The following is a 14880-nucleotide window of genomic DNA, read 5'->3' as shown; positions in this document are numbered from 1 at the left end:
GAGAGAGACAGAGAGAGAGGGAGAAAGATAAAGAGAGACAGAAAAATATAATATTTCATGCCAATAAAGCACCTAGAATTTAAATGAATTGAGGGAGAGACAACAAAGAGCGAATGATGGATGGATTTTAACTACAGTACCAGTCAAAAGTTTGGACTCTGGGTCTTCCTTTCCTGTGGCGGGCCTCATGAGAGCCAGTTTCATCATAGCGCTTGATGGTTTTTGCGACTGTTCTTGACATTTTCCAAATTGACTGACCTTCATGTCTTGAAGTAATGATGGACTGTCGTTTCTCTTTGCTTATTTGAGCTGTTCTTGCCATAATATGGACTTGGTCTTTTACCAAATAGGGCCATCTTCTGTATACCAGCCCTACCTTGTCACAACACAACTGATTGGCTCAAACGCGTTAAGAAGGAAAGAAATTCCACAAATTAACAAGGCACATCTGTTAATTGAAATGCAACCCAGGTGACTACCTCATAAAGCTGGTTGAGAGAATGCCAAGAGTGTGCAAAGCTGTCATCAAATCAAAGGGTAGCTACTTTGAAGAATCTCAAATATTAAATATGTTTTGATTTGTTTAACACTTTTTTGGTTACTAAATGATTCCATATGTGTTATTTCATAGTTTTGTGTCACGTCTACTACCGCTCCTCCTCTCCGGCACTCGACGTTGCCAGTTTATTCATTATTACGCACACCTGCTATCATCGTTACGCGCATATGCACCTGATGAGACTCACCTGGACTCCATCACCTTCCTGATTACCTCCCCTATATCTGTCAATCACTTTGATTCTTTCCCCATGCGTGATTGACTCTGTTTCATATTTGTACGCTACTTGTGGTTCTTGTTTTGTTCCATTTTTCATAATTTTTTTAAAAATCACTCCCTGTACTTGCTTCCCGACTCCTAGCGTAGACATTACAGTTTAGATGTCTTCACTATTATTCTACAACGTAGAAAATAGTAAAAAATTAAGAAAAACCCTTGAATGAGTAGGTGTGTCCAAACTATTGACTGGTACTGTATATGCACTTCAAAGAGAGAATATTTACTGTTAGATGTTTTGTTGTCTCTGAATGCTTTTTATCTTTTAATATTAAACAAATTAGAATTTCAATAGGATGTATTGGGGTTATTATTACTATTATTAGCACTAGAAGGACTCTTTGGAGTGCATATGATTTCTCATTCCTTAAATGACCAGTTGCCACTGAGTTTGTAGATTAGTGCATTTGATGTTGGGTTATTGCAGGGTTCTACAAACAGTAAGTGGTCTTACTTTTCCCACCTCCATACCAAGGCTCTAAGTCAATACAGGCCATAATACACAGCCCACAATATACCTGTCCCGTCTCCATGGTTTCCTTCTCGATCAGCCTCTGGCCTTTCTTGGTCTCGTCATCAGCAGGTGGCTTCGGTTTCTTTAGGGAACTGTTCTTTCTCAACCTAACACTGGGAAACGCACACACAGACAGACAGACAGACAGACAGACAGACAGACAGACAGACAGACAGACAGACAGACAGACAGACAGACAGACAGACAGACAGACAGACAGACAGACAGACAGACAGACAGACAGACAGACAGACAGATTGGGAGAAGAGGTGTGTTGATGGAGGAGAAAATGCGAGGAAAGTGTGAATGTATATTTGATAATAAACAGAAACACTTAAATGTCAGTGGTATTGGAGGAGAAAATGTTATGAAGGTGGAATGAACTAATATTGATTCTCACTGTAGAAGATGGAAGGCTGGGAAAGAGAGAAGATGGAGTCATTCACAAATTATGTAATAAATTGACAATGGCAGTAGGCCTATATAAGGTCTCTCTCTGTCTCCCGCTCTCTCTCTCTCTCTCTAGCCTGCACTCTCTGTTTGCAGAGGGGTCATGCCCATAGGGGGCACAGTGGCACGTGCCCCCTCAGCTTTGTTCTGTTATTAAAAATAAACCATTTTTGTTGTTGTTATTTCTCTGTAATACTACTAGCGACCTAGCAATTTTATGAAGGTCGTTTTCAGGGGTACAATCCAAGGTTATTCTGGCTAGAAAAAGAGGAAACGACTTGAAAAAGAAACAGTTGGAAAGGAAAATTAAAGTGCTAGAATTAGGTAATTACAGTGCATTCGGAAAGAATTCAGACCCCTTCACTTTTTCTACATTTTGTTATGTTACAGCCTTAATCTAAAATGGATGAAAAAAATGTCCCTTATCAATCTACACACAACACCCCATAATGACAACGCAAAAACAGGATTTAATAAATGTTTGCACATAAACATTTTTTTTTTTTAAATGTTATAATTATTCAGACTCTTTGCTATGAGACTCGAAATTGAGCTCAGGTGCATCCTGTTTCCATTGATCATCCATCACAGCTTGATTGGAGACAACTTGTGGTAAATTCAATTGATTGTACATGGTTTGGAAAGGCACACACCTGTCTATATAAGGTCCCACAGTTGACAGTGCATGTCAGAGCAAAAAACAAGCCATGACGTCGAAGGAATTGTCCGTAGAGCTCCGAAACAGGATTGTTTCAAGGAAGAGATCTGGGGAAGGGTACCTAAAAATGTCTGCAGCATTGAAGGTCCCCAAGAACAATGGAAGAAGTTTGGAACCACAAAACTCTTCCTAGAGCTGGCCGCCTGGCTAAACTGAGCAATCGGGGGAGAAGGACCTTGGTCAGGTAGGTGACCAAGAACTCGATGGTCACTCTGACAGAGCTCCAGAGTTCCTCTGTGGAGATGGGAGAACCTTCCAGAAGGACAACCATCTCTGCAGTACTCCACCAGTCAGGCCTTTATGGTAGAGTGGCCAGACGTAAACCACTCCTCAGTAAAAGACAAATGACAGCCCACTTGCAGTTTGCCAAAAGGCACCTAAAGACTCTCAGACCATGAAAAACAAGAGTATCTGGTCTGGGCTAAGCTTCCTGCCATCCAGGACCTCTATACCAGGCGGTATCAGAGGAAGGCCCTAAAAATTGTCAAAGACTCCAGCCACCATAGTCATAGACTGTTCTCTCTGCCACCGCACGGCAAGTGGTACCGGAGCGCCAAGTCTAGGTCCAAGAGGCTTCTAAACAGCTTCTAACCCCAAGCCATAAGACTCCTGAACATCTAATCAAATGGCTGCCCACACAATTTTCATTCCCCCCCTTATATTTTACGCTGCTGCTACTCTCTGTTTATTATCTATGCATAGTCACTTTAATAACTCTACCTACATGTACATATTACCTCAATTACCTCGACTAACTCTGTAACGGTACCACCTGTATATCATCTCGCTATTGTTATATTACTGCTGCTATTTAATTATTTGTTACTTTTATATCTTATTATTGTAGGTATTTTTCTTAAAACAGCATTGTTGGTTAAGGGATTGTAAGTAAGCATTTCACTGTAAGTTCTGCATCTATTGTATTCGGCGTGTGTGATTTGATTTGATGAAACCAAGATTGAACTTTTTGGCCTGAATGCCAAGCGTCACATCTGGAGGAAACCTGGCACCATCCCTATGGTGAAGCATGGTGGTGGCAGCATCATGCTGTGGGGATGTTTTTCAGCGGCAGGGACTGGGAGACTAGTCAGGATCGAGGGAAAGATGAACGAAGCAAAGTACAGATAGATCCATAATGAAAACCTGCTCCAGAGTGCTCAGGACCTCAGACTGGGTTGAAGGTTCACCTTCCAACAGGACAACGACCCTAAGCACACAGCCAATACAACTCAGGGGGGGCTTCGTGACAAGTCACTGAATGTCCTTGAGTGGCCCAGCTAGAGCCGGACTTGAACCCAATCGAACATCTCTGGAGGGACCTGAAAATAGCTGTGCAGCAACACTCCCCATCCAACCTGACAGAGCTTGAGAGGTTCTGCAGAGAAGAATGGGAGAAACTCCCCAAATGCAGGTATGCCAAGCTTGTAGCGTCATGACAGTTGATTGGTGATGTGGACACCAAGGAACTTGAAGCTCTCGACCCATTCCACTACAGCCCCGTCGATGAGAATGGGGGCGTGCTCCGCCTTCCTTTTCCTGTAGTCCACGATCATCTCCTTTGTCTTGATCACATTGAGGGAGAGGTTGTAATCCTGGCGCCACACTGCCAGGTCTCTGACCTCCTCCCTTTAGGCTGTCTCATCGTTGTCAGGGATCAGGCCAACCACTGTTGTGTTGTCGGCAAACTTAATGATGGTTTTGGAGTCGTGCTTGGCCATGTAGTCATGGGTGAACAGGGAGTACAGGAGGGGACAAAGCACACACCCCTGAGGGGCCCCCGTGTTGAGGATCAGCGTGGCAGATGTGTTGTTACCTACCCTTACCACCTGGGGGCGGCCCGTTAGGAAGTCCAGGATCCAGATGCAGCGGGAAGTGTTTAGTCCCAGGGTCCTTAGCTTAGTGATGACCTCTGAGGGCACTATGGTGTTGAACGCTGAGCAGTAGTCAATGAATAGCATTCTCACGACAGTGATCTTTTAGTCAAGGTGGGAAAGGACACTGTGGAATAGAGATTGCATTATCTGTGGATCTATTGGGGTGGTATGCAAATTGGAGTGGGTCTCAGGTTTCAGGGACAATGGTGTTGATGTGAGCGATGACCAGCCTTTCAAAACACTTGACTACAGACGTGAGTGCTACGGGTCGGTAGTAGTTTAGGCAGGATACCTTGGTGTTCTTGGGCACAGGGACTATGGTGGTCTGCTTGAAACATGTTGGTATTACAGACTAGATCAGGGACAGATTGAAAATGTCAGTGAAGACACTTGCCAGTTGGTCAGCGCATGCTCGGAGTACAGGTCCTGGTAATCCATCTGGCCCTGCGGCCTTGTGAATGTTGACCTGTTTAAAGGTCTTACATCGGCTATGGAGAGTGTGATCACACAGTCGTCCGGAACAGCTGGTGCTCTCATGCATGCTTCAGTGGTGCTTGCCTCGAAGCCCGCATAGAAGTAATTTAGTTCATCTGGTAGGCTCATGTCACTGGGCAGCTCACTGTTGTGCTTCCCTTTGTGGTCCGTAATAGTTTGCATGTCCTGCCACATCTGACGAGCTTCAGAGACGGTGTAGTAGGATTCAATATTAGTCCCCTATTGACGCTCTGCCTGTTTGATGGTTCGTCGGAGGGCAGAGCTTGATTTCTTATAAGCGTCCGGGTTAGAATCCCGCTCCTTGAAAGCGGCAGCTCTACCCTTTAGCTTAGTGCAGATGCTGCCTGTTATCCATGGTTTCTGGTTGGGGTACGTACGGTCACTGTGGGGATGATGTCATCGATGCACTTATTGATGAAGCCAGTGACTGATGTGGTGTACTCCACAATGCCATCGGAAGAATCTCAGAACATATTCCAGTCTGTGCTAGCAAAACAGTCCTGTAGCTTAGTATCTGTGTTATCTGACCATTTCCGTATTGAGCGAGACACTGGTACTTCCTACTTTAGTTTTTGCTTGTAAGCAGGAATCAGGAGGATCGAGTTATGGTCAGATTTGCCAAATGGAGGGCTCTGTGTGTGGAGTAAAGGTGGTCTAGAGTTTTCTTTCCTCTGGTTACACATGTAACATGCTGGTAGAAAGCTGGTAGAGATGAGGTAAAACGGATTTAAGTTTCCCTGCAAGTCCCCGGCCACTAGGAGCGCTGCCTCTGGATGAGCATTTTCTTGTATGCTTATGGCCTTATACAGCTCGTTGAGTGCGGTCTTCGTGCCAACAGTGGTTTGTGGCGGTAAATAGACAGAAAAATAGAGATGAAAACTCTCTTGCTAAATAGCGTGGTCTACAGCTTATCATTAGATACTCTACCTCAGGCAAGAAAAACCTTGAGACTTCATTAATATTAGATTTCGTGCACCAGCTGTTATTGACAAATATACACAGACCCCCACCCCTTGTCTTACCGGAGGCAGCTATTCTATCTTGCTGATGCTCTGAAAATCCAGCCAGCTGTTTGTTATCCACAACTCGGTGAAACATAAGATAGTACAGTTTTTAATGTCCCGTTGGTAGTATAGTCTTGATCGGACCTCATACACTTTATTATCCAATGATTGCACGTTGACAAATAGGGCTGATGGTAGAGGCAGGTTACCCACTCGCCGTCGGATTCTTACAAGGAATCCGACCTATGACACCTATATCTATGTCTCTTCTTCAATGGCTGGGATTTGGTTCTTGTCCGGTGTCTGAAGTAAATCCTTTGCGTCCAGCTCGTTAAAGAAAACATCTTAGTCCAGTACGAGGTGAGTAATCGCTGTTCTGATATCCAGAAGCTCTTTTCGGTTATTCAAGATGGTGGCAGAAACATTATGTGCAAAATAAGTTACAAATAATGCAAAAAAACACACACAATAGCACAATCGGTTAGGGGCCCGTAAAACAGCAGCCATCTCCTCCGGCGCCAATCATGTTTATCGATACAAAGTCATTATACAATCAATAATATGTAATTCATAAAAATCATGTATATAATGAGCAACTCTATAATTATTCATCATTTTAAGTAACTATGTATATTTTTTTGTTTTTGAAATTTCGATGCAGCCCGCCCATATATGCAACATTCTTATTTTGATTTATTGTTAGGAGGAAAATGTGATATGCAAAGAAAATAAAGGAAAGTATAGAAATGTGCCTTTATGAGTCATATTATTTGGACCAGGATGAGAGAGAACAATGTGTCATGTTTGCATGAGGTGTGTTTTGTTGTTTGGTTAGTTTGATTGTGTTGTATGTGTTGTAAATACTAATATTAATACAAAAAATTATAGCAATAACTTGCAACCAAGAACCCATTTCAGGCTATCAATCAAGTTATAGTAGCTAGCTTGTCTAACCATCTTTTAGATTTTTTTACTTTAGAAAAGCAAGCAATTACTACATGTACTGAATAAGACACACATTCCTTTCCATCTTTTACCCAGATTTTTACATACTGTAAATTTAGTAAAAATGATAACCAACAGGCCTCCCGAGTAGCACAGCGGTCTAAGGCACTGCAGACCCGGGTTCGATCCCAGGCGGTGTCCCATTGGGTGGTGCACAATTGGCCCAGCGTCGTCCGGGTTAGGGAAGAGTTTGGCCGGGGAGGCTTTTACTAGTCTCATTGTGCTCTAGCGACTCCTTGTGGCTGGCCGGGTGCCTGCAGTCTGACTTCGGTCGTCAGTTGAACCGCGTTTCCTCCAACACATTGGTGCAGCTGGCTTCTGGGTTAAGCGGGTGGTGTTAAGAAGCAAGTTTTGGGGGGTCATGTTTCAGAGGACGCATGACTCGACCTTCACCTCTCCAGAGCCCGTTTATTAAAAATGGCTGTGAAGTGCTGCTTTTTTGTCCACCCTTTAACCACTCAGGGATCTGGCTCTGAACTAAAGAGTCATTTCAGACTCTTTCTCCCTCTTTCTCTTTCGCTCTCTCTCTCTCATACCTTCTATTGCGTTGGCTGCGTCGGATGCTGCTCTCTCTCTTCAGGGTCATTGAGACGATGTCTTCAGGAGGGATGTCGGCCTGAGGATCCTGTAAATCAGGGACCAGCCCCACCTCCTCCCCATCAGAGGTTGGGTCTGTTGATAAACACACACACACAACCAGTTAAACACACACACTGCCAGTTACACACACACAAACATAAAGACAGTTATACACACACACACTCACCAGTGTGTTTCTTGCCCTCCTCTTTAGCATAGGTGTCCAGGAACTCAGAGAAAGCCCCCTTGCTGTCCTTGAGACTTTGGTATGACCCGACCTCAGAAACACATCCCTCTTTCAGTACAACAATCTCATCCACGTAGGGCAGGAAGCTCACTCCATGGGTCACCAAGATACGGGTCTACAGAGGGAGAAAGAGGTAAGAGAGGAGGAGGATAAGGAAGGAGATGAGGAGGAGGAGAAGAGGGAGGGGATGAGAGGAAGTTGGGCAGGAGAAATAGGAGAAGGTGGAGGAGAGGAGAAAAAATTTACTCCATGGGTCACAAGTCCACGGAGGGATCAGAAAGATAGGATATCTGTCCATCCATCCATTCATCTGTCTGTCTATTGATCTAATTTAGCAAATTTATTTGGTTAGCCATTCTACTCACCTTATCTTTGAGTATGCCTTTAGGTCCCACCACCTCCTCAAACAGATGTTTGCCCACATGAGAGTCTACAGCTGAGAGAGGGTCATCCAGCAGGTAAACGTCAGCCTGGCTGTAGGCCGCCCTGGCCAGGCTCACACGCTGCTTCTGACCCCCGGACAGGTTAATACCCTGGGGGAGGAAAGGAGAGGGGAAGGGAAGGGAGGAGAAGAGAGAGGAGGAGAGGAGAGGGAAACGGGGACATACGTAGGTCATTACCTGGACACGAAAGATGGCATTAGCTATAGAGAGAAAACATAGTTGAATCTCTATGGCATTAGCATTTAAATTAGCTCTACAGTTTACTTCTTGAATTGACAGAATTAAAATGAAATTTACCCCACTATGGTCATTAGCTGGACATGAGAGACGCTGTTATCGATAGAGATAGAACATCGTTTTTGCATTTAAATGAGCTGTGTTGATGGAAAAACAGGGTCCATCAAAAACATGGTCCATCATCACTGGCACATGGATTTGTTGTTTTTAGTGTACCTACTGACAGACTATGATTCAAGGGCCCATTTGGGATGCAGACCCAATCTCAGTGCGTTCTCCTTAGCACCAGCCCCTCTCCCCTAACCACCTCCAGACCATCCAGTCATCTCTCACCTTCTCCCCAATCTCAGTCTGGTCTCCCCCAGGCAGCAGCTCCAGGTCGGGCCCCAGGGCGCAGGCCTCCAGCGTAGCCTGGAAACGAGAGTCCTCCAGTGGGCAGCCAAACAGGATGTTGTCCCTGAGAGTGGCATTCTGGATCCAGGCCTGTTGGGGCACGAAGGCTACCGACCCCTGGAGAGAGCAGAGACGGAAGGGGAGAGAGAAGAGGGAAGGGGTGGGAGGAAGGAAGGAGTGTGGGAGACAGAGAGAGGGAGTGGGTGGGAAAAGAGGGAGGGGAGTGAGTGCAGAAGGAGGAGAGAGAGAAAGGGAGTGGGTGGGAAGAGAAGGAGGGGAGAGAGTGCAAGAGGAGAGAGAGTTTTAGCAATGACATTTACATTCTTCTCCATATGTATTTTGACAGTAAAGCTGCATTTTTCAATTTGGCTCTATACTCCAGCATTTTGAATTTGAAATAAAATGTTTAATATCAGGCAACAGTACAGAATATATAACAGTAAAGTATTTGGACAAATTCACTTATAGGGCTCTATTTTCGGCTGGCGGAAAGGAGGCGGAAGTGTCAAATGCAGATCAGTTTTGCAATTTAATTTAAGGGGTGGAAATATTTGAGGTGTTTCCTTAAAAACGTGTACCAATAGGCCAAATTCGGTGAGCGCAACTAGGGATATTTAAGACTGACCAAAAGCTGGTGTTAGCTGTAACACAATTGGTTATAGCATTGACTTCGCCAGCGAGGCGCACACAGTAGCCTTGCGTACATCACCAATGTTTTATTTAAATATCACAAGGAGCAAAACTGTCAGACATTCCCCTTTTTAATTTAAATTGGACATCATTTTTGTCCAGCTTCTGTGAAATGTTTGGACTCATTATGTGCAATGCCCATTGCATGAAAGGTGTCAGTGACTGTAGGAAGCCTGTTTAGGAACAACACGTTATTTAAAAAAGACTACTTATTGTTTTTCTTTATAATTTTGTCAAAAAATACATCTTCCACTTCCCTCTGTTGGACCTAAATGTCAAATCGAGGGTATTCCAATCGCTGTCTGTGGTTCTGAATCTATTTGTAGGCTATATTTGCCTGTTTGTTTGTTTACTTTTCACGTGGCAAAGCTCACAACTGGCCATATCAACAGCGATAGTAAGCTTAGCTATAAATATATTTGGGAGTCGTAACAGGGAGTGGACATTCCCCCTTTCTCTTTATATTGGATCGTTTTCCAGCTCCTGTGAAAAGTTCCACAGTCATCGTTGTCTTAGGCCTAATAAAATGTGATTTGAACATTATATGTCCATGGGGAACAATTATGGTGCCTGTAACAGTAATTAGACATAGCCTATTTAAAACAAGTTGCTGTTTCTTTTTATTAGAATTTGATTGAAATGACTTACTGTCTTTTTAGGTCTAATCAATAGTGAATTTAATCTTGCTTATTGACAATGTTTGGCACGCCCATAGCTCAGACGTAAAGCCTTTTACAGTAGGCCTATATCAGTGTGAATGCCCCCCAAAAATCCTAACCTCCCCTGTTATTGGGAATGGTGAGATGTTAGCATGTTTTGTTTTTGTAGCCTCTGTAACTTTCTCACTCACTGTTATTCAAGGCATTTTTCTTAATCGTGGCATATTGGATTCATTTAGAATTATTCAGACACATCTAATCACTTAGAAAGAAAGTTACTGCAGTCGTCATTCACCATTCAGTTCCTATTGGGCAGAACATAACCCCAAACAACCAAATCCAACTACAAATGTATCCAACAACTTTGCAGAGTCACAAGCCTGATATAGTCATTGCGTGCTAGGAATACGGGACCAAATAATAAATGTTTGATTACTTTAATACACTAATAGTGAATTTGTCCAAATACTTATGACTTCTTCAAATGGCGGACTAGATAGAAAAAGAGCTTTCATTTCTAAGTGGTTAAACAGACATGTATGAACATGCCCTCAAATAAAAGGTGACATTTTGTACTGTGGCCTCATATAAAACATTTCATCTCAAATCCAAAGTGCTGGAGTATAGAGACACATTTAAAATGTAAGCTTCACTATCCAAATAAGGAGGTGCAGCCAATTCAATTCACATGTCACGTCCTGACCAGTAAAGGGGTTATTTGTTATTGTAGTTTGGTCAGGACGTGGCAGGGGGTGTTTGTTTTATGTGGTTCGGGGTTTGTTGGGATATGTTCTTATGTAAGAGGGGTGTTTGTTTTATGTGTTCCGGGGGTTTTGGGTATTGTTCAATGATTTGTATTTCTATGGTTTTTCTATGTTGTGTATTTCTTTGTTGGCCTGGTATGGCTCTCAATCAGGAACAGCTGTACATCGTTGTTGCTGATTGGGAGTCATACTTAAGTAGCCCTTTTTTCACCTGTCTTTTGTGGGAAGTTGTTTTTGCACTGCTGTGTTTAGCCTGCAAGACTGGTTGCCGTTCGTTTGTTTTCTTGTTTGGTTATTAAGTGTCTCAAATAAAAGTAAATATGAGCACTCAACCCGCTGAGCCTTGGTCTAGTCCATACGACGACCGTTACATCACATCACTGGCAAACGGTTCCATCAACCTGCAGCGTGCGCAATCATACTTTTTTCAGCGTTCTTATATTGGAAAGGTTAACTGTGAGGCTGCATATCTTCAAACTGGACCAGTGTTGTGAGTTTTGTCAAGCACTGTATCTAACTAAAGGCAGGTAGCCTAGCGGTTAGAGCGATGAGTCGCGGGTTTGAAATTACTGAGCCGACAAAGTGAAAAATCTGTCGATTTGCCCTTGTACAAGGCGCTTAAACCTCATTTGCTCCAGGGAAGCCATACTACTATGGCTGACCATGTAAAACCAACCCATTTCGCTGGTCATTTATTGTCAAATCAATAAATTATTTTAAAATAGGTCATACTAACTAATTTGAGTATTTAATGTGAGTATAAAAGCAGTGAAAACTATTAGTATTATTACCTGCATGACGTGTGTGTGTGTGTGTTACCTGTACATTGATGAAACCCTTTGCGCTGTGCATCTCGCCCAGCATTGCTGATATCAGAGAAGATTTCCCAGAACCCACCACTCCCACCACTGCTACCAGCTTGCCGGGCTTAATTTCCAATGACACACTGACACACACACAAACACACACGCACAAACATGGACATACACAACACGTTTAACAAAGCAGAGGTGATGATTGCAAAAGACACACCTCTCAATGCATATCTGAGTATTTATTGAATGCTTTTTTATACTTTTAATTGCTGCTGTACTGACAGGAGAGGTTAAACTGAAAGTTAGCAATTCATTGTACTGTGTACACTATGCTGTATCCAGTGCATATGACAATAAACTTTGATTTGATATGACTTCTCTGTTAAAACAGCCACACTCCCACAGAGGAGGGAAACTCACTTTTTGAGAACAGGTTCAGCGTCTTTCTCCCAAGCGAAGGTTCCATTACAGACACTCACGGCTGTGTCTGGGAACAGACATAGACACACGTTTGAGGCACAGGAGGTTGTTGGCACCTTAATTGGGGAGGACGGGCTCATGTTAATGGCTGGAGCGGAATAGGTGGGATGGGATCAAATACGTCAACAGACATGGTTTCCATGTGTCTGATGCCATTCCATTCGCTCCGTTCCGGCCACTATTATGAGCAGTCCTCCCCTCAGCAGCTTCCTGTGGTTTGAGGGGTGCTTGATTTAACTTGGCAGTTTGCACTATTGACCACTATGCCACTGGTTTCATTATACCGGCAAACTAAATACAACTAATGCAACTAAAGTATTGACATAAAGGGACGGTTTCCTGGGCACAGATTAAAACTAGTCCTTGACTAAATGGAGATTCTCAATTGAAAATGCTTCTTAGTCCATGGGACTAGGCTTAATCTGTGTCTGGGAAACCGTATCAGTGTTTTGCTTTATGGGGTTAAAGAGCGTGTAACAAAGTGTGTGACACTTGACCCTCGACCTACTGAAGCTGGGGTCGTGACGCACAATGTTGGTGTCCAGGTCTTCTCCTCCCAGGAACTTTTCCAGACGCGTCTTAGAAACACTGGTCTGGAGGGACAAACACAAACGTATGTAGGGAGTGTGTGTGTGTTTTACCAAGCTAATTTATATTCCTGCACTGCTTATTTGAACCAAAAAATGTTTTGATACAAGTCAGAATATCTTCATACAAGACAAATTATCTTGAAGTAAATGCATTTTTGGGGTAAGAGAAATTTACTAAAAACAAGTCATTTAGACTTGAATAAAAATGTAAGATGTGCGTGCAGTGTGTGTGCATGTGTGTGGACGTATGTGTGTGCGTGCGTGTGTGCGTGTGTGCGTGTGTGCTGTCCTACCTGCACCATTGCAGCTATGAGCATGGGCAGGAAGGCCAGAGGGAAGCGGAGGATGTTGAACAGAGAGATGGAGGTGAAGGCTTTCCCTGCATCCAGAACGTTCTCTGAGTCCACTGCTACAAACACTGCAAAGGTTGCCAAGGAGACCTGGAGACGTACACGGGTTAGTTAGAGTGTGTGTGTGTGTCTCTCTCTCTCCCTTTATCTCAGTACTCACCAGGGCGGGGGCGCAGGAGAAGATGAAGGTGGAGACGGAGGAGAGGTAGGCAAACTTCCTCATGACCACCAGCTCTTGTTCTCTGATCCCCATCACCTGGTTCTGGAATGATGGTTCCCATGCATATAGCTTCAGGATCTGGAGAGTGGGAGGGGAGGGAGAGAGAGAGGTTGGAAGGGGGGAATAAGAGAGAGAATGAGGGAAGGGAGTGAGGGAGGGAGGAGAGGAAAGGGGGAGAGGGAAGGAGAGAAGAAGAGGGAGAGAAGTAGGGAAATGAGAAAAGGAGAGGGGAAGGTGGAACAGGTGGGAAAGGCAGGTGAGAAAGTCTGAAGTGGCTCTTTTGTTCAGAGCCATATCCTTGGAGGGTTTAAATGTGCACAAAGCAGCAGCATAAAGCAGCAGCACCTCACAGCTTCTTTCGTTTTCATTAAACCATAAAAAGCCTGCATGTGCGCACACACACACACACACACACACACACACACACACACACACACACACAGTCACACAAACACATGTAGAGCCTGAAAGCTCAATAAATATTACAATATTATAATATAACAATACTAAAAATGTATAGTAAATAATATTACAGTACTCCAAAACTATTATAATTCAACACAAAGTGAGAAGTAGGCAGGTCTGAAGCCGAAAAATGTTATAAATTCACGAGCACCACAAGGCCTTCTTCACCCATGCTCTACTACGGTTTTCCAGCACACATCGTTGGCCTACTACAGTAGCTATGTTGGTCTATTGTACATCAAACAACATATAGGCAGGTTGCTTAGAATTCAAACCTTCTCAGACAGCAAGGTTTCATCTAAATTGGTGTCATATTGGCTTAGATGTGATGGTAGGAAAATGTGATTTTACCATTGAGCACTATAATACCTTGACTACCTGCAATTAGCTCCAACAGCGAACTTATTAATGGCATGCCATTTTAGATTGGCCTCTACCTCAAGTACTCTTAATAATGTACTGTTGATAGAATATCTCTAAGATATATAGTCAAATGCACTGCTTAGTGCTGGGACGAAGAAAACTGTAGATATGAAGTAGGACAAGCACACACCATTGCGCTAGCATACTTTTAATTAGGTATATTGAACCTTATTATTATTCAAGCTAATACCTTGATGCCATTCAGCATCTCGTTCACGATTTTCATCCGTTTGTCTTTGTACCTCATGTTCTCAATCTGAAAATAGAGACACAGACAGAAATAGGAACGTGAGGTAAGAAGGTTTTGCACTAACTGCTGTTGATGACAGGTCATTAACTCATACACCCAATAACCCCAGAAACAGATAAGTTAATGTAGAATACTGTTGTTGAAGCTTCACCATTTAGATTTAGCACAGTGGAGAGCAATTCAAGTTTGTGCGGTATGATAATAGTGTAGCAAATTCCAGGGGCTAGCCTGACCCGAACTCATACTCCAGAGACTCCTGAGTCCAACACATCAGCCTCTCCCTCCCCCATCCTCCCCTCACTCTTGTTATTCCTCCCCCAGAACACTGATGGCCACCATGCACGAGAACCATGACAGCCAGCATCGCAGGTTCTACCTCC

At 43.6% G+C, this 14880-nt stretch overlaps 1 protein-coding gene across 1 annotated transcript in view; it reads right to left on the bottom strand.

Moving 5' to 3' along the window:
- Nucleotides 1-14880, bottom strand: part of abcc2 (ATP binding cassette subfamily C member 2) — a 63848-nt gene that overhangs the window by 28247 nt on the left and 20721 nt on the right. The window contains exons 11-21 of the mRNA XM_029753286.1: nt 14441-14506; nt 13303-13440; nt 13086-13232; nt 12711-12795; nt 12143-12209; nt 11727-11853; nt 8735-8911; nt 8087-8254; nt 7662-7836; nt 7432-7567; nt 1354-1462 (exon numbers count right to left, since the gene is read on the bottom strand). Of these exons, the coding sequence (XP_029609146.1) occupies nt 1354-1462; nt 7432-7567; nt 7662-7836; nt 8087-8254; nt 8735-8911; nt 11727-11853; nt 12143-12209; nt 12711-12795; nt 13086-13232; nt 13303-13440; nt 14441-14506 (1395 nt within the window). The remainder of the gene's footprint in view (nt 1-1353; nt 1463-7431; nt 7568-7661; nt 7837-8086; nt 8255-8734; nt 8912-11726; nt 11854-12142; nt 12210-12710; nt 12796-13085; nt 13233-13302; nt 13441-14440; nt 14507-14880) is intronic.

The sequence above is a fragment of the Salmo trutta genome, chromosome 5, assembly GCF_901001165.1.
Source record: "Salmo trutta chromosome 5, fSalTru1.1, whole genome shotgun sequence".
NCBI lineage: Eukaryota > Metazoa > Chordata > Actinopteri > Salmoniformes > Salmonidae > Salmo > Salmo trutta.
This window is presented reverse-complemented; position numbering and strand designations above follow the sequence as displayed.